Source organism: Zonotrichia albicollis, chromosome 24 (genome assembly GCF_047830755.1).
Source record: "Zonotrichia albicollis isolate bZonAlb1 chromosome 24, bZonAlb1.hap1, whole genome shotgun sequence".
NCBI classification, from domain to species: Eukaryota; Metazoa; Chordata; class Aves; order Passeriformes; family Passerellidae; genus Zonotrichia; species Zonotrichia albicollis.
The window spans coordinates 3461504-3484967 of record NC_133842.1 but is presented as its reverse complement, the minus strand read 5'-3'; the positions used below and the strand labels follow the sequence as shown (position 1 = coordinate 3484967).

Sequence of the window (23464 nt, the reverse complement as noted above, 5' to 3'; positions counted from 1 at the left end):
CTGGCAGAAGCTCTCAGGCACTGGGCTGAGGAGATCCCTTTGCTGATGGCACTGCTGGGATGGAGGCCAGCTCTCTCACAAAAGCTGTCATTGCGGTCCCTGCTTCCAGAGCTCTAAGACCTCAGAGCACAACAAGGGCTCCAAAGGGGAGTGTGGAGGAGCCAAGAGGAGCTCTGAAAAGATCACATGCTGGTGCTCCCTGTCTGTGCTGCTGTGCTGCTGTGCTGCAAAGCATCACAGCTTTTACAAAAGTCTCAGTGGAAGGATAGCAGAGAAAGCATTTGAAGCAGGGTCCTTTATTTTGTTTAAAAAACCAAAGCACAATTCCCAATTTAAAAAATATCTGAGTCAAATTCAAGAGGAAAACACTTAAATAGAAGAGGGATGAATAATAAGATTATGTTGTGATCAAGATGATCACAAGAAAAACAAAACTATCCACCCACCACACTACCAATACATGAAAAGGTAGACTGAGTCTGTAATGACTTACACTCTAAATCTTATGCTGTACAAAAGGGATACTTTATTCCTATTGAAAAGCATCCAGTCATCATTTTTCTTATGCCATGCTTGAGCTCCTGGTTCCTCAGGCTGTAGATGAGGGGATTCAGGGCTGGAGGCACCACCGAGTACAGAACTGACAGGGCCACATTCAGGGATGGGGAGGAGATGGAGGGGGGCTTCAGGTGGGAAAATATACCAGTGCTGAGGAACAGAGAGACCACAGCCAGGTGAGGGAGGCAGGTGGAAAAGGCTTTGTGCCGCCCCTGCTCAGAGGGGATTCTCAGCACAGCCCTGAAGATCTGCACGTAGGAGAAAACAATGAACACGAAACAACCAAATAACAGAAAAGCACTAACTACAATGAGCTCAAGTTCCCTGAGGTAGGATTTGGAGCAGGAGAGCTTGAGGATCTGGGGGATTTCACAGAAGAACTGGCCCAGGGCATTGCCATGGCACAGGGGCAGGGAAAATGTATTGGCTGTATGCAGCAATGAATAGAGAAAGGCACTGGCCCAGGCAGCTGCTGCCATGTGGGCACAAGCTCTGCTGCCCAGGAGGGTCCCGTAGTGCAGGGATTTGCAGATGGACACGTAGCAGTCGTAGCACATGATGGTCAGGAGGGAAAATTCGGCAGAAATGAAAAATACAAACAGAAAGAGCTGTGCAGCACATCCTTCGTAGGAGATGTCCCTGGTGTTCCAGAGGGAATTGTGCATGGCTTTGGGGACAGTGGTGCAGATGGAGCCCAGGTCGCTGAGGGCCAGGTTGAGCAGGAAGAAGAACATGGGCGTGTGCAGGTGGTGGCTGCAGGCTACGGCGCTGATGATGAGGCCGTTGCCCAGGAGGGCAGCCAGGGAGATGCCCAGCAAGAGGCAGAAGTGCAGGAGCTGCAGCTGCCGCGTGTCTGCCAGTGCCAGCAGGAGGAAGTGCCTGATGGAGCTGCTGTTGGACATTTGTTCATTTTGGCATCGTGGGCTGTTGAAAGAAGACACTGATAAGCTGGGAAAGAATTAATTGTTTACACTTATGCTTTTGTATTACAAATCCCCTAAAATATACTTCCTTTTTGGGGGAATTTGCTGGACCTTTTTACCTCTGAGATCAGGTTTGTGCTGCTGCCTTGTCTTGTGCATTGCTCTCTGCCAGAGCACCGGGGAGCTCAAAGGGAAAACAGGGCTCCCTGTGCCCCAGTACAATCAGACCCACTCGTCCCACACAGGTGCACTTTGCTCATTTTACCTCTCACTATTTCACGGTGATTGCACTTATAACTTGATTGAACAATAAAGAGGAATTTTTGAATGCTCCAGTTTAAAAATAATTTTCTCCAAATCCTTCTCTCTTTCCCTGTCCACCTCAATGGAAGGGATATCAAGGGTTGATCTGGCTCTCTGCTGCCTGGAGGTGTGCCTACCGGGAGCTGTTTCTCTCTATCCAAGCTTTGTCCCTGCCAGTGCTGCCCGACCCCAGCCCAGCCCTGGGGGCTCAGCTCTGCCCTGCAGACCCCTCCCAGCACAGGGCACTGCCCAGGGGCATCTCCCTGGCAGCAGGGTCTTAAGGGCAGGCCAGACAAACAGAGATGCTGCAAGCCAAGGAGCTGCTGCTGCTGTCTGTAGGGAGAGGAGGCTGAGGAGGCACTTTCTGAGGGAGATCTGAGGCCCATCTGCTGATGCCCAGGCTGACAGTGCAGGAGTCTCAGTGACACAGCTGAGTGACAAAGCTGACATCCCCTTTCCCTTCCCTTAAGGAGAAAGCTGAGAGCAGCCCTGGCCACGCAGCACCATCTCCACAGCAGGAGGAATCTGCCCTGATGGGGGTGGCTCCTTCCACCTCCAACTTCTCCCCCGCAGCGCCCATGGGGAGCTGCCAGGCAGGCTGAGAGCTGCCCCTGGCAGGTGGCACATGCCCTGGGCTGGCCAAGAGCCCTGAGGGCTGCAGGAGCTGCTCTGCAGGACAGCCCTGGGCAGCCCTGGCTGCAGCGGCAGCTTCACCCCCTGCAGCCGTCCCTGGCAGCAGGAGCTGTCCTGCCCTGTCCCTCTGATGGTGCCCAGGGCAGCCCCGCTCTGCAGCACATCCTCCTCCTCCTCCTCCTCCTCCTCCTCCTCCTCCTCCTCCTCCTCCTCCTCCTCCTCCAGTGCCACAGAGAAACTGGGAGAGTCCTCCTGACACATCCCCCAGGCTGTGGGGTGTGCTGGCTTCAGGAGATCACTCCAGGAGCAGAGGGTACATTGCCCTGCACCCACACACTCACCATGCACAGGGCTGTGAAGATCTTTCCCCAAGTGAAGTCTCAGCTCAATGTCTTCCCAATCCTGATTGCCTTCAGCCTGTCTCTGCCTGGGTCCTGTCCCCTCAGTGCCTGCAGGCAGAGCCCTCAGCCCTGCTGGGCTGGGAGAGGAGCTGGTGCTGGGAAGAGCTGCTCCTTTAAAGCTCAGCAGCACAGACACAGCACAAGAAATTTAATGAGCCTCTTGGGTATTTGGTGTTGTTTACATCAGAACCAGTCCATGAGAGTGTCTTCAAAAACTTCTTAAGAACTCAAAATTAAATTGAAACTCTGAAGTTTCTTTAAGTTTTAATGGGTCCCACTGAGAAAGCGTCCCCAGGTTCCAGTTAGAGCAGAACACTGGAGGCAGTAATGACAGCTGGGGACAAACAAGGCCAAGGTGTCTCTGGTGCTGAGCAAACCTGGATGTGGTTGAGGAATGCCAAGGGCCAAGGCCTGAGCCCCAGACCCTGGCCAGGCAGATCCTGTCCCTCCCTCCTTGCTCAGGGCTCTTGCCAGGATGGGCACTGGCATGTGGGGATGTGCAATGGCAAGGGCAGGAGCATGGGGCGGCCCCTGCCAGGCTGCTGAGCAGGGACACGGAGGCAATGAGGCCCCAGCCCTGCAAGGGTCACTTGTCTCCTGCTCCTGCCTCAGGCCCAGGGCCAGCAGCCATGGCCAAAGTGCTGCCTAAGATGGCTCTGGCAGGGCTGTCTTGCAGCTGCTGCCCATCCCTGTGCCCTGTGCAGCCCAGGCTGTCCCACGGTGTCCCTGCCCTGGGCCTGTTATAAATGAGAAGCTTGACTAGGCCAATATTCAAGCAGCAATCAATTTATTATTTAATATTGTAAAGTATGAGCAATACAGCACTGGGTACAATGGGGGAAATTTTCCCTCCAACTGCACACCAGCAGTTGAGGCTTATAGGTATTTATAGGGATACTCATCAGCTTTCTCAGCAGTTTCTATTCCAATTTTACTCATCAGCACTTTCTATTCCCAATTTTTCTGTCGCAATTCTATACACTATTGTGATTAAGTTTTTCTCAGGATGTATCCCAAAAAGGAGTATGCCCAGATGGTGGTGGTCCAGTTTCTGAAAAAAGAAAGATGGATCCCATCTGGTGGAGTCCAGTTCCCCAGATGTGGCTCCACCTTTTGATTACAGAGACTATAAATCTAACAGTGATGTCCAGCTTCCCTTGGTCAAAAATGTAAATCCTCGAGTTGATGTTCATTATCCTTTCTCAAGATGTTTTTCTATGTTTTGTTAAGGTGTGAGATAAGCAGGTTTCCCTTATATATATTCCAAAGCTATAGTTTCAAGGATACAAGCAATATTCTAAAATTACACTTCAAAAGGTTATTATTGCAGAGTTCTTGATCAATTAACTACAAGCTAAGAGCAACATCCTTAATGCTTTAATTCAAATGCTCCTCAATCAACCAAGGTTAATTGCAAACAAAAGATAGGTTCAAAGGCCTTCTTCCATACTTTATTTTCCTCAGTTATTATTAGAATTCGCAACCGTATCATTGTCGGTCTCCACACATATTGCAATCACAAATACACACATTGCCTGTTTGTACCTGACACGAAACACAGCTTTGTATTTCACATGTGTCACAGCTGGCACTTGAAACACTGCATGTCCTCTGAGCAATACAGCATGGGCGATATTCCACCATCCAAAGGCTGCAAGATCAGCTCCGCAGGGCATGGAGGACTCGGCCTCGTGTGTGGGGGCTCAGCTGGCTGCGCTGCTGGAGCTGTGCAGAGAGCTGATGCCAGAGGCTCTGTCTGCTGTGGCCACCTGAGCCAGTGGAATTTTCTGTTTTGTTAAGATTTTTCTTTTCTTCTTTTCTATTTTTTATCTCTATTGTAAACAAATAAATTATACCGTATATATAATTCTACCTATTATTATATATTATAGATTACAGTAAATAAATAAATTCTAGAATGTGTTATGATACACAGACTGCCAGTGATAGTGGACCCCTGGAAAAATTTTAAGATAGAATCTAAAATGTTAGGCTTTATGCTTTCCCAGATCAACTGCACCTGCGTAAGCAGTATGATAAATTATATAATTGTTAGATGTGATGATTGTTTAATAATTAAGTGTAATTATTATATAACCATAAGAAGAATAATGAGAAACTATGAAGGAAATTCAGAGAGGGGCTAAATTTATGTATACAATAGAACAATATAAGTTTAATAATTAACGTGAAAGTTATGTAGCGATAGAGTATAAAATATGATCATATCAGATGTATGGTCGGAATCAGATTTGGGTTGAATGTACCCCGATTCCCAGAGCTCTTAATAAAAAGCACCACATATAATCCCCCGTGATTTTGTGGTTTTGAACGCTAACACCAGGAGCATTCCTTTGCTGCACAGGGTCTGTAGGGCAACAGGCATGAAAGGGTAAAAAGGGAGCTTGTGCACAGCAACAGAGCAAGCTGATAGGTCCGGAGGCCCTGAAGGAGGAAAAGGGTTCTTGGGCTCAGCAACCTGCCCAGGTGTGCAGTGTTGCAGGGGAAATGGCCAGAAGCCCCTTGGCCTATGGTGGTTCTGCAGAAGCCCTTGTGCTGGTGACAGAGCGGGTGGGCAGGGGCCAGGGCTGTGGGGACCCCTGTGAGAGCGGTGCCCAAAGATGGTCACAAGCCCTGTGCCAGGCAGGAAGCGCCATCCGTGTCCTCCTGCCCGTGTGCTGCTGGCTGCCTTGCTGAGGGCTCCCAGGTGCCCCTGGACGGGGCTGCTGTGGGGCTGCGGCGCTGCTGCCGGGCAGCTTGGCCGGGCTGGGGCAGAGCCTGAGGGGCTGGGGCGCTGGCAAGCCCTGAGCAATGGGCTGTCAGAGGCCACAAGCCGCCCCCCGGCAGCTGCCCGCCTCGTTTCTGCCAGAGCTGACTTGCCAGAGGGACCCTGGGCACTGTGGAACTAACAGCATCGGTGTTGTTGGAAACCCAAATGCAGGGAAATCTCAGACCTTTGCTCTTGTCAGCAAAGCTTAGAATTAAACACAGGATTTGATCGGAGACCCTAGAAAGGGCTTGCAAAGTTAGGTGCTAGAAGCGAGAATGTGAATTTCTAGTTTATTATAGCAGAGACACGGGGAGCAATGTTGAAGTGGAGGAAAGTTTAGAGTTTTAGTGCTGAAGATCTAGAAAAAATAGAAGTAGTTACAATGGTAAACAAGAAGCTTAGGATGCAGTGCTGTGAGTTTGTGTGTCATAACATGATTGGCTAAGGAAGCTTACACTGTAGCATGAGTCCCTAAGACGAAATATTGAAGGATTGGCTGCCAACCATAAATATTCTTGTTGGCAGTGTCTTCTTGGCCAAGAAATCCTTCAAAGCTCTTGTAGCTACAAGTCTTGCGGGCCTCGTGAGCCATGCAGTCCAGATGTGAGCCAAACTCACCCTTCCTGTCTATGTAGAAGAGAAGAAAAAGCAATGGCATCATCTAAAAAACTCGGAGGTCTGCTCTCTAGCTCATTCCAAACTCCCTGAAATCCTCCAAAGTGGGATTTAGCTACCAAGAGATGACAAGGACTCTTAGTGCTGGCTCTTTGACTCCACAGCAGCTGCTTTAGAATCTTTCACATAAGCCTGTGTAGTCTTGTGCCAGAAATGTATCATTTGAAGAAACTTTCCCAAGTGACTTGCATGGAGGTTTGTTTGAAGGGTATTTGAGGGGAAAGGCTCCCAGCAGAGGTCTGGGCTTCGGCCTAGCTGTGTCCCCTGCTGATTGTCAAGTGTGCCATCAGCTGCAGGGCTTTCTGGGCTAAAAATATCATCAAGTCACTTGGACTTGCTCTTTTAGGCCTCTAAGAGCTGGACCCAATTTCGGGGCATGTTTGGAGACCTCATCTGTGGGTGGACGGACCACCTAGGATTTTCCCAATTGCTGGGAATGGTTCTCCAGGTCCTTGGTGTAAAACGGGGCTCCCCAGCAACTGCACATCTGCAAGATGATAAACAATTGTCTTGCTTTGAAGAGAGACGTGTCTGCTAATGAAGGCAGAAGGCTGCTCTGAAATGGAAAATGTAAATCCCCTCCCTTCAAATGCTTCTCATTTAGAAATTCAAATGCTCTCAGGGAAAGATATGGGGACCGGACTGAGCCCGCAGAGGCGGGCAGCGTTTGCTGATGCTCTGAGCCCTTCCTAAAGATCCTGTCGGGCTGCCTTAGACACCTGGGGCCAGGCATTCCTTCCAAGCTGGGCCACTTTGGCTGGGCTGGGGGCGGTCCCAGGGCAGAAGGCAGTGTGTGCAAGGGCCCTGGGTGGCACGCTGCAGCAGGGTCTCTGTGCCATGGAACGGAACCCGGTGACCAAGGGCCCTTTGTGACACGTGGGAAATAGAAGCTTGCCCGGCTGCTGGGAACGCACAACGGGGCACAACGGGACAGAGCGGTGCCGTGAGGAGCCCCCGCACAGCGCACTCGTTCCTCTCTGACCCGGAGCCTTTCCAAGGCGTTCTTCCCGCAGCTGAGCTCGAGGCCAGACCACAGGACTTGGTGACCTGTGGCCTTGCAAGGCTTTCCCTCTGCAGGTGTCCTCACAAATCCAGTCATTGTCATGGAGCAGAGACCCCTGAAAGTGCCCAAGGTGGCCTGGGGGAAAGAGGAGGAAGAAGGCCCTGGAGCTGCCCCAGCACATGAAACCAAAGCGGTGGTGCCGTTTGAGCTGCCGCAGGAGGGTGAGTGGCAGAGCTGGGCCACAGGGCCGGTGCCCGCAGCCAACTTGGCGCCATTCCATCCCATCCTCTCCCATTTTATCCCATCCCACCCAATCCCATCCCATTCCCACGGACAGGACAGAAGAGGGGCCGGGCAGACACCCCACGGGGACCGTGCTCCATCCCCTGGTGCATCCCGGGGCTGTCCCTGCCTGGGCAGCGCAGGGCTGGGCTGTGTTCTCCGGCCTCTCCCGCAGCCCCTCAGCTCTGGCTGCGCTCGCTCTTTGCCAGGTGCAGCCCTGCAGCGCACGCAGGAGCAGGACCCCGCCCGTGGCCTCTTCCGCAGCACAGCCCAGGTACCTGCAGCCATCTCCACCTGGGTTGGGCCTGCTGGCACCGCGCTTGGAGCATTCCCTGCAACATCCCTGGCTTCTTGCCCTTCTCCTACAGCTGGTTTGCAAATTCATCAAGAAAATTCGGGCGGAAGAGACCAGCCCCATGGGCACTGGGCTCAGAGCATATTCGCACATCTTCAAAACCAAGACCAGTGCTGCCCTGCTGGATATGCTCGTAGAGGAGGGCTTTTCCAATCCTAAGCAAGTAAGCAGCCTGTGGCCAGGCTTTGATCCTCCCAGGAATTGCTTGGTCTCCCAAGCCACGCCTGCTGGTCACTCTAACTCTTTGAGGCCATGGCAGTGTGGTGGGAAGGGAAGCACTTCTGTGGGGAAGCTGGGGACATTCCTCCCTCCGGCACCTTCCAAGTCTCCTCGTGCTTCTCCAGGTTCCTGCCCTGGTCAGGTACATCCACCAGTGGCTCCTGGCCAATCAGTTTGCTGAGCACAGGCTGAACAGGACCCTGCTGGATCTCAGCGAAGCACAGCCCGCTGACGTAGTCATGACGCTCCTGCGTGTGGCCCCGTCCTGTGACAGGTATGGGGCCCACCTGCCCAGCGGGCTCAGGGCTCGCCAGCCCATCAGCCTGTAGAGCCTGGCCCAGGTGTGTGACCAACAGAGAGTTCCAGGGCCCTCTGGCTGCTCCCTTGGCCAGCCCCGGCACGTCAGCCCCCGAGCCTGCTGCGGTGCTCCCTCGCTGCCCCTCAGGGGCCTGTCCCCAGCGACCTGGGCTGCCTGTGTGCTGCTGGCGAGTGGCAATGGGCACAGGCAGAGCTGGCAGCCAGCTCAGGTCCCCACTGCTGCCCAGGCCACGGTGCTGTGTCTGAGACGCTCCTGAGACAGAGCTCTAACCCGACAGAGCTGCTTTGACCATGTGGAAGAGCATCATGTGCTCGCCCAGGACTGCAGAGCCAGCGCTGCTGATACTCCTGGATGTGCTGGGGAGCTGGCCAGAGCACAGCATGTGCACCTCGGATGGGGACAAAACGGGTGTCTTTGTCCTGGCTGTGAGTTTCTGTAACTGGCCTTTGCTGTCCCCAAGGCTGCCTCTCCAGCAGCTCTCCATCCTCCTTCCCCCACTGCATCTCCCTGCCTCAGGCGCTGGGTTGAAACCCGGCCCAGGGGCAGCTTCAGCCCCACCAGGCCCCGTGCTCCCCCCGCGTCTGTCTGAGCCTCTCCCTCCCCTGCTTGGGCCCTGCCACACGCACACCTCGGCACTGAGCCCTGTCTCGGGGGGCTTTGTCCTTTGCAGGCAACTGTGGTGATCTGGAAGATCCTCCAGATGCCCTGCGTCCCACATATGGTGACGGTGTATTTGCCCCGCCTCTTTCTGCATCTGCTCTCCCAAGTGCTCTTCAGCACTCAGGATACACCAGAGGAGGTCAATGCATTCTGGAAGGGATGCCAGGAGGAATACGGCCTTGCCACCAGCCCCAACAGGTGCTCCATCCCACTCCTCCTTTCCCTGCTACGTCCCCGGGCAGGAGCCAGTGTTCACAGCGTGACCTGGGCTTTGCTGTGCACGCAGGTTTGCAGTGCAGACCCTGAAGTCCCTGCTCTGCCGAATGCAGCACGAGGATGTGGTGGTGGCAATGGAACGCAGGTGTGGCTGGGACACGCTGCTGTGTGCTGACACCCACCACTGTGCCGTGGGTCTGCTGGCCAGGTGAGACCCCCTTCTCCCCACTACCTCTGACAGTTGTGCTCTGTGCCTAGGGAGCTCCACACAGTCCCCGAGGTCGTGGCCCAGAAGGCCTTGTCACCGAGGGATGGCCAAGCAGACTGGAAAAGGCTGGGAGAGGAGGGTGCCCACCAGGAGCTGCCTCCCAAATAGCCCAGGGCCGCTTGCAGGATGCTGGGGAAAGACCAGACCTCTGTGTGTCAGTCCTGGCAGAGGTTTGTCCCCCTGGCCCACAGTCTTGGTTCCTTTTTCTCCTGCCAGGGAGATGTGCTGTGTCTCCATGCCCTTGTGTTCCCGGATCGCTCGCTACCTGCTCCGGCTGCTCAGCACACAGGAGCCACGCTGGGAGCTGCCCGCCCTGGCGTTCCTTGCGGAGGTGAGCCTGACGGCCAGCGCTGCCTGGCTGAGCCGCCTCCCAGCTCTCTGCCCTCTCGTCGCCGCAGCTGCCTGGCACGGTGCCCGCGCCCTGTGCTGCTGCCTGGGCCCGGCCCCGTGCATCTACGGGCTCCTGCCAGCCGGCTCCCTGTCACTGCCCTGTGCCTTTCAGGTCCTCGAGTGCCTGCACTTGAGTGAACGTGGTGCTGACAGAGTCCTGCAAATTTTGTCAAGGCAGCTGCAGAGCGAGTGCAGGGAGGGGCGTCGCCTGGCGCTCAGGGCCCTTCTTGAGCTCACTGAGGAGCCCTCAATGGTGAGAAGGGGGCAGCGGCTGAGGCTGAGCTGGGCAATGCAGTCACTTGCGCTTGGCAGGGCTTTGAGTGCTGGGGCAGCTGCTCCCAGCTCTCCTGCCTCCCACTTCAGCTGCCCCAGTGCTTTGGGACAGGCCTTTGGCCTCTGGGCCCTGCGGCAGCAGGACGGCGTTTCACAAACTTGTGTTCTGCACAGACCAAAAAAATGTGGAGCCTGACTGAAAGTCTTGTGGACTTCCTGCGGGATGCAGATGGAGAGATAGTTTTCATGACAGTCATGCTACTCAGCTTTATCATCCTGGACAATGACATGCTGATGCCCGGCCCCATCACACTGCAGCTGCTTGAGGCGCTCCTGCCACTCTTTGACCACGTAAGGCTCACTGCTCCCAGCCACGGCCACTGGGTGCTGTCCAGACACTTTGTGCCCTGTGAATTTGCAGGCCTGTGCCAGGCTGAGCCCCGTGCAGCCCATGCTGAGGTCTTTTTTTTCTTCCTTCCATACAGAACAATTGGCAGGTTCAGCTCATCTCCATACTGCTCTTCCGAACGTTGGTGACTCTTCCACAGGAAAAGAAAAACAAGGCCCTTAAGACACCCCTGCGCCAGAGCCTGCTGCCCCTCGTCCTCCACTGCCATGATGAGAAGCGGCTTGTGGCACAGGTGAGGACTCGTGGGCTGCTGCTGTCCCCCTGGCAGGGGGCTCGGCTGCCTCCTGCCCTGGCACCTGCTGGGCTGCAGCCTCCTCCAGGCCTTGGCACAGGGACGCACCCGGGTGCTGCGCCCTGGGCTGTGGGGCCATCTCTGTTTCTGCTGCTCTCCAGGCTTCTCAGGAAACTCTGCTTTGTGTGGCCGAGTTCCTGAAGAGGACGGATCTTGAAAGACTGGTGAAGAACCAGAATCTGTGGAAGTTCAGCAAGTGCCTGGTAAGGACAGCCTGCAAGCCCCAGCCTCAGCCCGGAGAAGCTCCCTGAGCGCGGCGCTCAGTGTGCGGGGCGGGCGGCTGTGGCCCTGCCCGCTGCTGCAGCCAGAGGCCGCGCGGGCTCTGCTCCCGCACGCCGGGGGAGCCCCGGCCCGGCGGGGCTGCGGGGCGGGGCGGCACGGCGGCTCCCCGGGCAGCAGCCGGCCCTCTGCCCCTCCCCTCGGGAGCCCGGCGCCGGCGGCTGCCGGCCGCGCCTCAGGGCTGTGCGGGCAGGGGAGGCCGGGGCTGAGCCCGCGCCAACCCTTCCCTCCTGCCGCTCTCTCCAGCTGGCAGAGGACAGGAGCCGAGCGGCCGAGCACCTGCGCCGGGCCCTGCCCTACGTGCAGAGCCCACAGGAGCCCCTGCGAGCGGCGGCCATCAGGTTCATGGGTGAGCCACGAGCCCGCGCTCCCTCCCCGGCCCGCCGCAGCTCGGCCCCGGCCCGGCCTGCTGCCCCGGCAGCGCCGGACGGGCCCGGCGCCGTGGAGCCCCGCCTGGCCCGGGCATTGCTGCCGCCGCCCTCTGGCAGCCGTGCCCTGGAGCGGCAGCGTGCGGCAAGGGCCGGGCAGAGCCCTGCCGGGCCAGCAGCCCGTGTGGCCACAGCGCCGGCAGAGCCGCTGGCAGGGAGCTGTGCCGCCGGCGCCGTGACAGGCTCTGTGTTCACAGGCATGGCCGCGCGGCACCTGAGGGGGAAGAAGGAAGAGCTCCGGCTCATCTGCACTGGTGAGTGAGGGCAGCGGGCTGGCAGCGGGGGCTGCCGGGGCAGCTGCAAGCCCTGCCCTGGCTGTGGAGGGCTCTGCTCCCTGTGCAGACCAGGGCCAGCGTGGGCAGAGCACACAGAGATTTCAGGGCCACCTGGGCGATTCGTGGCCAGCAGCTTCGGGCTGCTCCCGTTGGTCCCTGCTCCCTCCTGGCCATGGCTAGAGCTGCCTGGGATGGCCCTGGCCGGGGGCTCTCCTCGGCTACCCGCAGATCCAGGATTTGACCGTGGCTCTGTTCCTTTCTCTTTCAGCCCTTGAACACCTGACAGAAGACACCAGCAGTGCCGTGTCGGACCTGGCACGTCAAACATTGTATGTCCTCCAGGCCCTGCAGAGGGAGCGATATTCTGTCTTCCAGAGGGTGCAAGAACATCTCTGCTGGGCATGGAGGACACGGCCTCGTCTGTCGCCGCTTGGCTGGCTGCGCTGCTGGAGCTCTGCAGAGAGCTGATGCCTCTTTCTGCTGAGGCCACCCGAGTCAGCGGGAATTTTCCTTTTCTTTCAGATTGTTCTTTTCTTTTGTTGTTTCTTCATTAGTATATGAATATAGAGTGTGTTGTAATACACAGACTCCCAGGAGCTTTCTTTTGCTGCGCAGGGTCTGCAGGGCATAGGGGAAGAGGGGGAAAAGGGTACCCTGGCTCAGCAACCTGCCCAGGTGTGCAGTGTTGCAGGGGAAATGGCCAGAAGCCCCTTGGCCTGTGGTGGTTCTGCAGAAGCCCTTGTGCTGGTGACAGAGCGGGTGGGCAGGGGCCGGAGCTGCGGGGACCCCTGTGAGAGCGGTGCCCAAAGATGGTCACAAGCCCTGTGCCAGGCAGGAAGCGCCATCCGTGTCCTCCTGCCCGTGTGCTGCTGGCTGCCTTGCTGAGGGCTCCCAGGTGCCCCTGGACGGGGCTGCTGTGGGGCTGCGGCGCTGCTGCCGGGCAGCTTGGCCGGGCTGGGGCAGAGCCTGAGGGGCTGGGGCGCTGGCAAGCCCTGAGCAATGGGCTGTCAGAGGCCACAAGCCGCCCCCCGGCAGCTGCCCGCCTCGTTTCTGCCAGAGCTGACTTGCCAGAGGGACCCTGGGCACTGTGGAACTAACAGCATCGGTGTTGTTGGAAACCCAAATGCAGGGAAATCTCAGACCTTTGCTCTTGTCAGCAAAGCTTAGAATTAAACACAGGATTTGATCGGAGACCCTAGAAAGGGCTTGCAAAGTTAGGTGCTAGAAGCGAGAATGTGAATTTCTAGTTTATTATAGCAGAGACACGGGGAGCAATGTTGAAGTGGAGGAAAGTTTAGAGTTTTAGTGCTGAAGATCTAGAAAAAATAGAAGTAGTTACAATGGTAAACAAGAAGCTTAGGATGCAGTGCTGTGAGTTTGTGTGTCATAACATGATTGGCTAAGGAAGCTTACACTGTAGCATGAGTCCCTAAGACGAAATATTGAAGGATTGGCTGCCAACCATAAATATTCTTGTTGGCAGTGTCTTCTTGGCCAAGAAATCCTTCAAAGCTCTTGTAGCTACAAGTCTTGCGGGCCTCGTGAGCCATGCAGTCCAGATGTGAGCCAAACTCACCCTTCCTGTCTATGTAGAAGAGAAGAAAAAGCAATGGCATCATCTAAAAAACTCGGAGGTCTGCTCTCTAGCTCATTCCAAACTCCCTGAAATCCTCCAAAGTGGGATTTAGCTACCAAGAGATGACAAGGACTCTTAGTGCTGGCTCTTTGACTCCACAGCAGCTGCTTTAGAATCTTTCACATAAGCCTGTGTAGTCTTGTGCCAGAAATGTATCATTTGAAGAAACTTTCCCAAGTGACTTGCATGGAGGTTTGTTTGAAGGGTATTTGAGGGGAAAGGCTCCCAGCAGAGGTCTGGGCTTCGGCCTAGCTGTGTCCCCTGCTGATTGTCAAGTGTGCCATCAGCTGCAGGGCTTTCTGGGCTAAAAATATCATCAAGTCACTTGGACTTGCTCTTTTAGGCCTCTAAGAGCTGGACCCAATTTCGGGGCATGTTTGGAGACCTCATCTGTGGGTGGACGGACCACCTAGGATTTTCCCAATTGCTGGGAATGGTTCTCCAGGTCCTTGGTGTAAAACGGGGCTCCCCAGCAACTGCACATCTGCAAGATGATAAACAATTGTCTTGCTTTGAAGAGAGACGTGTCTGCTAATGAAGGCAGAAGGCTGCTCTGAAATGGAAAATGTAAATCCCCTCCCTTCAAATGCTTCTCATTTAGAAATTCAAATGCTCTCAGGGAAAGATATGGGGACCGGACTGAGCCCGCAGAGCCGGGCAGCGTTTGCTGATGCTCTGAGCCCTTCCTAAAGATCCTGTCGGGCTGCCTTAGACACCTGGGGCCAGGCATTCCTTCCAAGCTGGGCCACTTTGGCTGGGCTGGGGGCGGTCCCAGGGCAGAAGGCAGTGTGTGCAAGGGCCCTGGGTGGCACGCTGCAGCAGGGTCTCTGTGCCATGGAACGGAACCCGGTGACCAAGGGCCCTTTGTGACACGTGGGAAATAGAAGCTTGCCCGGCTGCTGGGAACGCACAACGGGGCACAACGGGACAGAGCGGTGCCGTGAGGAGCCCCCGCACAGCGCACTCGTTCCTCTCTGACCCGGAGCCTTTCCAAGGCGTTCTTCCCGCAGCTGAGCTCGAGGCCAGACCACAGGACTTGGTGACCTGTGGCCTTGCAAGGCTTTCCCTCTGCAGGTGTCCTCACAAATCCAGTCATTGTCATGGAGCAGAGACCCCTGAAAGTGCCCAAGGTGGCCTGGGGGAAAGAGGAGGAAGAAGGCCCTGGAGCTGCCCCAGCACATGAAACCAAAGCAATGGTGCCGTTTGAGCTGCCGCAGGAGGGTGAGTGGCAGAGCTGGGCCACAGGGCCGGTGCCCGCAGCCAACTTGGCGCCATTCCATCCCATCCTCTCCCATTTTATCCCATCCCACCCAATCCCATCCCATTCCCACGGACAGGACAGAAGAGGGGCTGGGCAGACACCCCACGGGGACCGTGCTCCATCCCCTGGTGCATCCCGGGGCTGTCCCTGCCTGGGCAGCGCAGGGCTGGGCTGTGTTCTCCGGCCTCTCCCGCAGCCCCTCAGCTCTGGCTGCGCTCGCTCTTTGCCAGGTGCAGCCCTGCAGCGCACGCAGGAGCAGGACCCCGCCCGTGGCCTCTTCCGCAGCACAGCCCAGGTACCTGCAGCCATCCCCACCTGGGTTGGGCCTGCTGGCACCGCGCTTGGAGCATTCCCTGCAACATCCCTGGCTTCTTGCCCTTCTCCTACAGCTGGTTTGCAAATTCATCAAGAAAATTCGGGCGGAAGAGACCAGCCCCATGGGCACTGGGCTCAGAGCATATTCGCACATCTTCAAAACCAAGACCAGTGCTGCCCTGCTGGATATGCTCGTAGAGGAGGGCTTTTCCAATCCTAAGCAAGTAAGCAGCCTGTGGCCAGGCTTTGATCCTCCCAGGAATTGCTTGGTCTCCCAAGCCACGCCTGCTGGTCACTCTAACTCTTTGAGGCCATGGCAGTGTGGTGGGAAGGGAAGCACTTCTGTGGGGAAGCTGGGGACATTCCTCCCTCCGGCACCTTCCAAGTCTCCTCGTGCTTCTCCAGGTTCCTGCCCTGGTCAGGTACATCCACCAGTGGCTCCTGGCCAATCAGTTTGCTGAGCACAGGCTGAACAGGACCCTGCTGGATCTCAGCGAAGCACAGCCCGCTGACGTAGTCATGACGCTCCTGCGTGTGGCCCCGTCCTGTGACAGGTATGGGGCCCACCTGCCCAGCGGGCTCAGGGCTCGCCAGCCCATCAGCCTGTAGAGCCTGGCCCAGGTGTGTGACCAACAGAGAGTTCCAGGGCCCTCTGGCTGCTCCCTTGGCCAGCCCTGGCACGTCAGCCCCCGAGCCTGCTGCGGTGCTCCCTCGCTGCCCCTCAGGGGCCTGTCCCCAGCGACCTGGGCTGCCTGTGTGCTGCTGGCGAGTGGCAATGGGCACAGGCAGAGCTGGCAGCCAGCTCAGGTCCCCACTGCTGCCCAGGCCACGGTGCTGTGTCTGAGACACTCCTGAGACAGAGCTCTAACCCGACAGAGCTGCTTTGACCATGTGGAAGAGCATCATGTGCTCGCCCAGGACTGCAGAGCCAGCGCTGCTGATACTCCTGGATGTGCTGGGGAGCTGGCCAGAGCACAGCATGTGCACCTCGGATGGGGACAAAACGGGTGTCTTTGTCCTGGCTGTGAGTTTCTGTAACTGGCCTTTGCTGTCCCCAAGGCTGCCTCTCCAGCAGCTCTCCATCCTCCTTCCCCCACTGCATCTCCCTGCCTCAGGCGCTGGGTTGAAACCCGGCCCAGGGGCAGCTTCAGCCCCACCAGGCCCCGTGCTCCCCCCGCGTCTGTCTGAGCCTCTCCCTCCCCTGCTTGGGCCCTGCCACACGCACACCTCGGCACTGAGCCCTGTCTCGGGGGGCTTTGTCCTTTGCAGGCAACTGTGGTGATCTGGAAGATCCTCCAGATGCCCTGCGTCCCACATATGGTGACGGTGTATTTGCCCCGCCTCTTTCTGCATCTGCTCTCCCAAGTGCTCTTCAGCACTCAGGATACACCAGAGGAGGTCAATGCATTCTGGAAGGGATGCCAGGAGGAATACGGCCTTGCCACCAGCCCCAACAGGTGCTCCATCCCACTCCTCCTTTCCCTGCTACGTCCCCGGGCAGGAGCCAGTGTTCACAGCGTGACCTGGGCTTTGCTGTGCACGCAGGTTTGCAGTGCAGACCCTGAAGTCCCTGCTCTGCCGAATGCAGCACGAGGATGTGGTGGTGGCAATGGAACGCAGGTGTGGCTGGGACACGCTGCTGTGTGCTGACACCCACCACTGTGCCGTGGGTCTGCTGGCCAGGTGAGACCCCCTTCTCCCCACTACCTCTGACAGTTGTGCTCTGTGCCTAGGGAGCTCCACACAGTCCCCGAGGTCGTGGCCCAGAAGGCCTTGTCACCCAGGGATGGCCAAGCAGACTGGAAAAGGCTGGGAGAGGAGGGTGCCCACCAGGAGCTGCCTCCCAAATAGCCCAGGGCCGCTTGCAGGATGCTGGGGAAAGACCAGACCTCTGTGTGTCAGTCCTGGCAGAGGTTTGTCCCCCTGGCCCACAGTCTTGGTTCCTTTTTCTCCTGCCAGGGAGATGTGCTGTGTCTCCATGCCCTTGTGTTCCCGGATCGCTCGCTACCTGCTCCGGCTGCTCAGCACACAGGAGCCACGCTGGGAGCTGCCCGCCCTGGCGTTCCTTGCGGAGGTGAGCCTGACGGCCAGCGCTGCCTGGCTGAGCCGCCTCCCAGCTCTCTGCCCTCTCGTCGCCGCAGCTGCCTGGCACGGTGCCCGCGCCCTGTGCTGCTGCCTGGGCCCGGCCCCGTGCATCTACGGGCTCCTGCCAGCCGGCTCCCTGTCACTGCCCTGTGCCTTTCAGGTCCTCGAGTGCCTGCACTTGAGTGAACGTGGTGCTGACAGAGTCCTGCAAATTTTGTCAAGGCAGCTGCAGAGCGAGTGCAGGGAGGGGCGTCGCCTGGCGCTCAGGGCCCTTCTTGAGCTCACTGAGGAGCCCTCAATGGTGAGAAGGGGGCAGCGGCTGAGGCTGAGCCGGGCAATGCAGTCACTTGCGCTTGGCAGGGCTTTGAGTGCTGGGGCAGCTGCTCCCAGCTCTCCTGCCTCCCACTTCAGCTGCCCCAGTGCTTTGGGACAGGCCTTTGGCCTCTGGGCCCTGCGGCAGCAGGACGGCGTTTCACAAACTTGTGTTCTGCACAGACCAAAAAAATGTGGAGCCTGACTGAAAGTCTTGTGGACTTCCTGCGGGATGCAGATGGAGAGATAGTTTTCATGACAGTCATGCTACTCAGCTTTATCATCCTGGACAATGACATGCTGATGCCCGGCCCCATCACACTGCAGCTGCTTGAGGCGCTCCTGCCACTCTTTGACCACGTAAGGCTCACTGCTCCCAGCCACGGCCACTGGGTGCTGTCCGGACACTTTGTGCCCTGTGAATTTGCAGGCCTGTGCCAGGCTGAGCCCCGTGCAGCCCATGCTGAGGTCTTTTTTTTCTTCCTTCCATACAGAACAATTGGCAGGTTCAGCTCATCTCCATACTGCTCTTCCGAACGTTGGTGACTCTTCCACAGGAAAAGAAAAACAAGGCCCTTAAGACACCCCTGCGCCAGAGCCTGCTGCCCCTCGTCCTCCACTGCCATGATGAGAAGCGGCTTGTGGCACAGGTGAGGACTCGTGGGCTGCTGCTGTCCCCCTGGCAGGGGGCTCGGCTGCCTCCTGCCCTGGCACCTGCTGGGCTGCAGCCTCCTCCAGGCCTTGGCACAGGGACGCACCCAGGTGCTGCGCCCTGGGCTGTGGGGCCATCTCTGTTTCTGCTGCTCTCCAGGCTTCTCAGGAAACTCTGCTTTGTGTGGCCGAGTTCCTGAAGAGGACGGATCTTGAAAGACTGGTGAAGAACCAGAATCTGTGGAAGTTCAGCAAGTGCCTGGTAAGGACAGCCTGCAAGCCCCAGCCTCAGCCCGGAGAAGCTCCCTGAGCGCGGCGCTCAGTGTGCGGGGCGGGCGGCTGTGGCCCTGCCCGCTGCTGCAGCCAGAGGCCGCGCGGGCTCTGCTCCCGCACGCCGGGGGAGCCCCGGCCCGGCGGGGCTGCGGGGCGGGGCGGCACGGCGGCTCCCCGGGCAGCAGCCGGCCCTCTGCCCCTCCCCTCGGGAGCCCGGCGCCGGCGGCTGCCGGCCGCGCCTCAGGGCTGTGCGGGCAGGGGAGGCCGGGGCTGAGCCCGCGCCAACCCTTCCCTCCTGCCGCTCTCTCCAGCTGGCAGAGGACAGGAGCCGAGCGGCCGAGCACCTGCGCCGGGCCCTGCCCTACGTGCAGAGCCCACAGGAGCCCCTGCGAGCGGCGGCCATCAGGTTCATGGGTGAGCCACGAGCCCGCGCTCCCTCCCCGGCCCGCCGCAGCTCGGCCCCGGCCCGGCCTGCTGCCCCGGCAGCGCCGGACGGGCCCGGCGCCGTGGAGCCCCGCCTGGCCCGGGCATTGCTGCCGCCGCCCTCTGGCAGCCGTGCCCTGGAGCGGCAGCGTGCGGCAAGGGCCGGGCAGAGCCCTGCCGGGCCAGCAGCCCGTGTGGCCACAGCGCCGGCAGAGCCGCTGGCAGGGAGCTGTGCCGCCGGCGCCGTGACAGGCTCTGTGTTCACAGGCATGGCCGCGCGGCACCTGAGGGGGAAGAAGGAAGAGCTCCGGCTCATCTGCACTGGTGAGTGAGGGCAGCGGGCTGGCAGCGGGGGCTGCCGGGGCAGCTGCAAGCCCTGCCCTGGCTGTGGAGGGCTCTGCTCCCTGTGCAGACCAGGGCCAGCGTGGGCAGAGCACACAGAGATTTCAGGGCCACCTGGGCGATTCGTGGCCAGCAGCTTCGGGCTGCTCCCGTTGGTCCCTGCTCCCTCCTGGCCATGGCTAGAGCTGGCTGGGATGGCCCTGGCCGGGGGCTCTCCTCGGCTACCCGCAGATCCAGGATTTGACCGTGGCTCTGTTCCTTTCTCTTTCAGCCCTTGAACACCTGACAGAAGACACCAGCAGTGCCGTGTCGGACCTGGCACGTCAAACATTGTATGTCCTCCAGGCCCTGCAGAGGGAGCGATATTCTGTCTTCCAGAGGGTGCAAGAACATCTCTGCTGGGCATGGAGGACACGGCCTCGTCTGTCGCCGCTTGGCTGGCTGCGCTGCTGGAGCTCTGCAGAGAGCTGATGCCTCTTTCTGCTGAGGCCACCCGAGTCAGCGGGAATTTTCCTTTTCTTTCAGATTGTTCTTTTCTTTTGTTGTTTCTTCATTAGTATATGAATATAGAGTGTGTTGTAATACACAGACTCCCAGGAGCTTTCTTTTGCTGCGCAGGGTCTGCAGGGCATAGGGGAAGAGGGGGAAAAGGGTACCCTGGCTCAGCAACCTGCCCAGGTGTGCAGTGTTGCAGGGGAAATGGCCAGAAGCCCCTTGGCCTGTGGTGGTTCTGCAGAAGCCCTTGTGCTGGTGACAGAGCGGGTGGGCAGGGGCCGGAGCTGCGGGGACCCCTGTGAGAGCGGTGCCCAAAGATGGTCACAAGCCCTGTGCCAGGCAGGAAGCGCCATCCGTGTCCTCCTGCCCGTGTGCTGCTGGCTGCCTTGCTGAGGGCTCCCAGGTGCCCCTGGACGGGGCTGCTGTGGGGCTGCGGCGCTGCTGCCGGGCAGCTTGGCCGGGCTGGGGCAGAGCCTGAGGGGCTGGGGCGCTGGCAAGCCCTGAGCAATGGGCTGTCAGAGGCCACAAGCCGCCCCCCGGCAGCTGCCCGCCTCGTTTCTGCCAGAGCTGACTTGCCAGAGGGACCCTGGGCACTGTGGAACTAACAGCATCGGTGTTGTTGGAAACCCAAATGCAGGGAAATCTCAGACCTTTGCTCTTGTCAGCAAAGCTTAGAATTAAACACAGGATTTGATCGGAGACCCTAGAAAGGGCTTGCAAAGTTAGGTGCTAGAAGCGAGAATGTGAATTTCTAGTTTATTATAGCAGAGACACGGGGAGCAATGTTGAAGTGGAGGAAAGTTTAGAGTTTTAGTGCTGAAGATCTAGAAAAAATAGAAGTAGTTACAATGGTAAACAAGAAGCTTAGGATGCAGTGCTGTGAGTTTGTGTGTCATAACATGATTGGCTAAGGAAGCTTACACTGTAGCATGAGTCCCTAAGACGAAATATTGAAGGATTGGCTGCCAACCATAAATATTCTTGTTGGCAGTGTCTTCTTGGCCAAGAAATCCTTCAAAGCTCTTGTAGCTACAAGTCTTGCGGGCCTCGTGAGCCATGCAGTCCAGATGTGAGCCAAACTCACCCTTCCTGTCTATGTAGAAGAGAAGAAAAAGCAATGGCATCATCTAAAAAACTCGGAGGTCTGCTCTCTAGCTCATTCCAAACTCCCTGAAATCCTCCAAAGTGGGATTTAGCTACCAAGAGATGACAAGGACTCTTAGTGCTGGCTCTTTGACTCCACAGCAGCTGCTTTAGAATCTTTCACATAAGCCTGTGTAGTCTTGTGCCAGAAATGTATCATTTGAAGAAACTTTCCCAAGTGACTTGCATGGAGGTTTGTTTGAAGGGTATTTGAGGGGAAAGGCTCCCAGCAGAGGTCTGGGCTTCGGCCTAGCTGTGTCCCCTGCTGATTGTCAAGTGTGCCATCAGCTGCAGGGCTTTCTGGGCTAAAAATATCATCAAGTCACTTGGACTTGCTCTTTTAGGCCTCTAAGAGCTGGACCCAATTTCGGGGCATGTTTGGAGACCTCATCTGTGGGTGGACGGACCACCTAGGATTTTCCCAATTGCTGGGAATGGTTCTCCAGGTCCTTGGTGTAAAACGGGGCTCCCCAGCAACTGCACATCTGCAAGATGATAAACAATTGTCTTGCTTTGAAGAGAGACGTGTCTGCTAATGAAGGCAGAAGGCTGCTCTGAAATGGAAAATGTAAATCCCCTCCCTTCAAATGCTTCTCATTTAGAAATTCAAATGCTCTCAGGGAAAGATATGGGGACAGGACTGAGCGTGCAGAGCCGGGCAGCGTTTGCTGATGCTCTGAGCCCTTCCTAAAGATCCTGTCGGGCTGCCTTAGACAACACCTGGGGCCAGGCATTCCTTCCAAGCTGGGCCACTTTGCCTGGGCTGGGGGCAGTCCCAGGGCAGAAGGCAGTGTGTGCAAGGGCCCTGGGTGGCACGCTGCAGCAGGGTCTCTGTGCCATGGAACGGAACCCGGTGACCAAGGGCCCTTTGTGACACGTGGGAAATAGAAGCTTGCCCGGCTGCTGGGAACGCACAACGGGGCACAACGGGACAGAGCGGTGCCGTGAGGAGCCCCCGCACAGCGCACTCGTTCCTGTCTGACCCGGAGCCTTTCCAAGGCGTTCTTCCCGCAGCTGAGCTCGAGGCCAGACCACAGGACTTGGTGACCTGTGGCCTTGCAAGGCTTCCCCTCTGCGGGTGTCCTCACAAATCCAGTCATTGTCATGGAGCAGAGACCTCTGAAAGCGCCCAAGGTGGCCTGGAGGAAAGAGGAGGAAGAAGGCCCTGGAGCTGCCCCAGCACATGAAACCAAAGCGGTGGTGCCGTTTGAGCTGCCGCAGGAGGGTGAGTGGCAGAGCTGGGCCACAGGGCCGGTGCCCGCAGCCAACTTGGCGCCATTCCATCCCATCCCATCCCATCCCATCCCATCCCATTTTACCCCATCCCACCCAATCCCATCCCATTCCCACAGACAGGACGGAAGAGGGGCTGGGCAGACACCCCACGGGGACCGTGCTCCATCCCCTGGTGCATCCCGGGGCTGTCCCTGCCTGGGCAGCGCAGGGCTGGGCTGTGTTCTCCGGCCTCTCCCGCAGCCCCTCAGCTCTGGCTGCGCTCGCTCTTTGCCAGGTGCAGCCCTGCAGCGCACACAGGAGCAGGACCCCGCCCGTGGCCTCTTCCGCAGCACAGCCCAGGTACCTGCAGCCATCCCCACCTGGGTTGGGCCTGCTGGCACCGCGCTTGGAGCATTCCCTGCAACATCCCTGGCTTCTTGCCCTTCTCCTACAGCTGGTTTGCAAATTCATCAAGAAAATTCGGGCGGAAGAGACCAGCCCCATGGGCACTGGGCTCAGAGCATATTCGCACATCTTCAAAACCAAGACCAGTGCTGCCCTGCTGGATATGCTCGTAGAGGAGGGCTTTTCCAATCCTAAGCAAGTAAGCAGCCTGTGGCCAGGCTTTGATCCTCCCAGGAATTGCTTGGTCTCCCAAGCCACGCCTGCTGGTCACTGTAACTCTTTGAGGCCATGGCAGTGTGGTGGGAAGGGAAGCACTTCTGTGGGGAAGCTGGGGACATTCCTCCCTCCGGCAGCTTTCCAAGTCTCCCCGTGCCTTCTCCAGGTTCCTGCCCTGGTCAGGTACATCCACCAGTGGCTCCTGGCCAATCAGTTTGCTGAGCACAGGCTGAACAGGACCCTGCTGGATCTCAGCGAAGCACAGCCCGCTGACGTAGTCATGACGCTCCTGCGTGTGGCCCCGTCCTGTGACAGGTATGGGGCCCACCTGCCCAGCGGGCTCAGGGCTCGCCAGCCCATCAGCCTGTAGAGCCTGGCCCAGGTGTGTGACCAACAGAGAGTTCCAGGGCCCTCTGGCTGCTCCCTTGGCCAGCCCTGGCACGTCAGCCCCCGAGCCTGCTGCGGTGCTCCCTCGCTGCCCCTCAGGGGCCTGTCCCCAGCGACCTGGGCTGCCTGTGTGCTGCTGGCGAGTGGCAATGGGCACAGGCAGAGCTGGCAGCCAGCTCAGGTCCCCACTGCTGCCCAGGCCACGGTGCTGTGTCTGAGACGCTCCTGAGACAGAGCTCTAACCCGACAGAGCTGCTTTGACCATGTGGAAGAGCATCATGTGCTCGCCCAGGACTGCAGAGCCAGCGCTGCTGATACTCCTGGATGTGCTGGGGAGCTGGCCAGAGCACAGCATGTGCACCTCGGATGGGGAC

At 57.9% G+C, this 23464-nt stretch overlaps 1 protein-coding gene across 1 annotated transcript; it reads right to left on the bottom strand.

The window, feature by feature from the left end:
* Positions 1–503: 503 nt before the first annotated feature.
* LOC141731637 (olfactory receptor 14A16-like) lies at positions 504–1460 on the bottom strand. Its single transcript, XM_074558051.1, has one exon. The coding sequence runs from the start codon at positions 1458–1460 to the stop codon at positions 504–506; it is 957 nt and encodes a 318-aa protein (XP_074414152.1).
* Positions 1461–23464: the final 22004 nt, after the last annotated feature.

Excerpts from the sequence above, each read along its gene's own strand:
- LOC141731637 (XM_074558051.1), bottom strand. The coding sequence starts at position 1,460 with ATGTCCAACAGCAGCTCCATCAGGCACTTCCTCCTGCTGGCACTGGCA.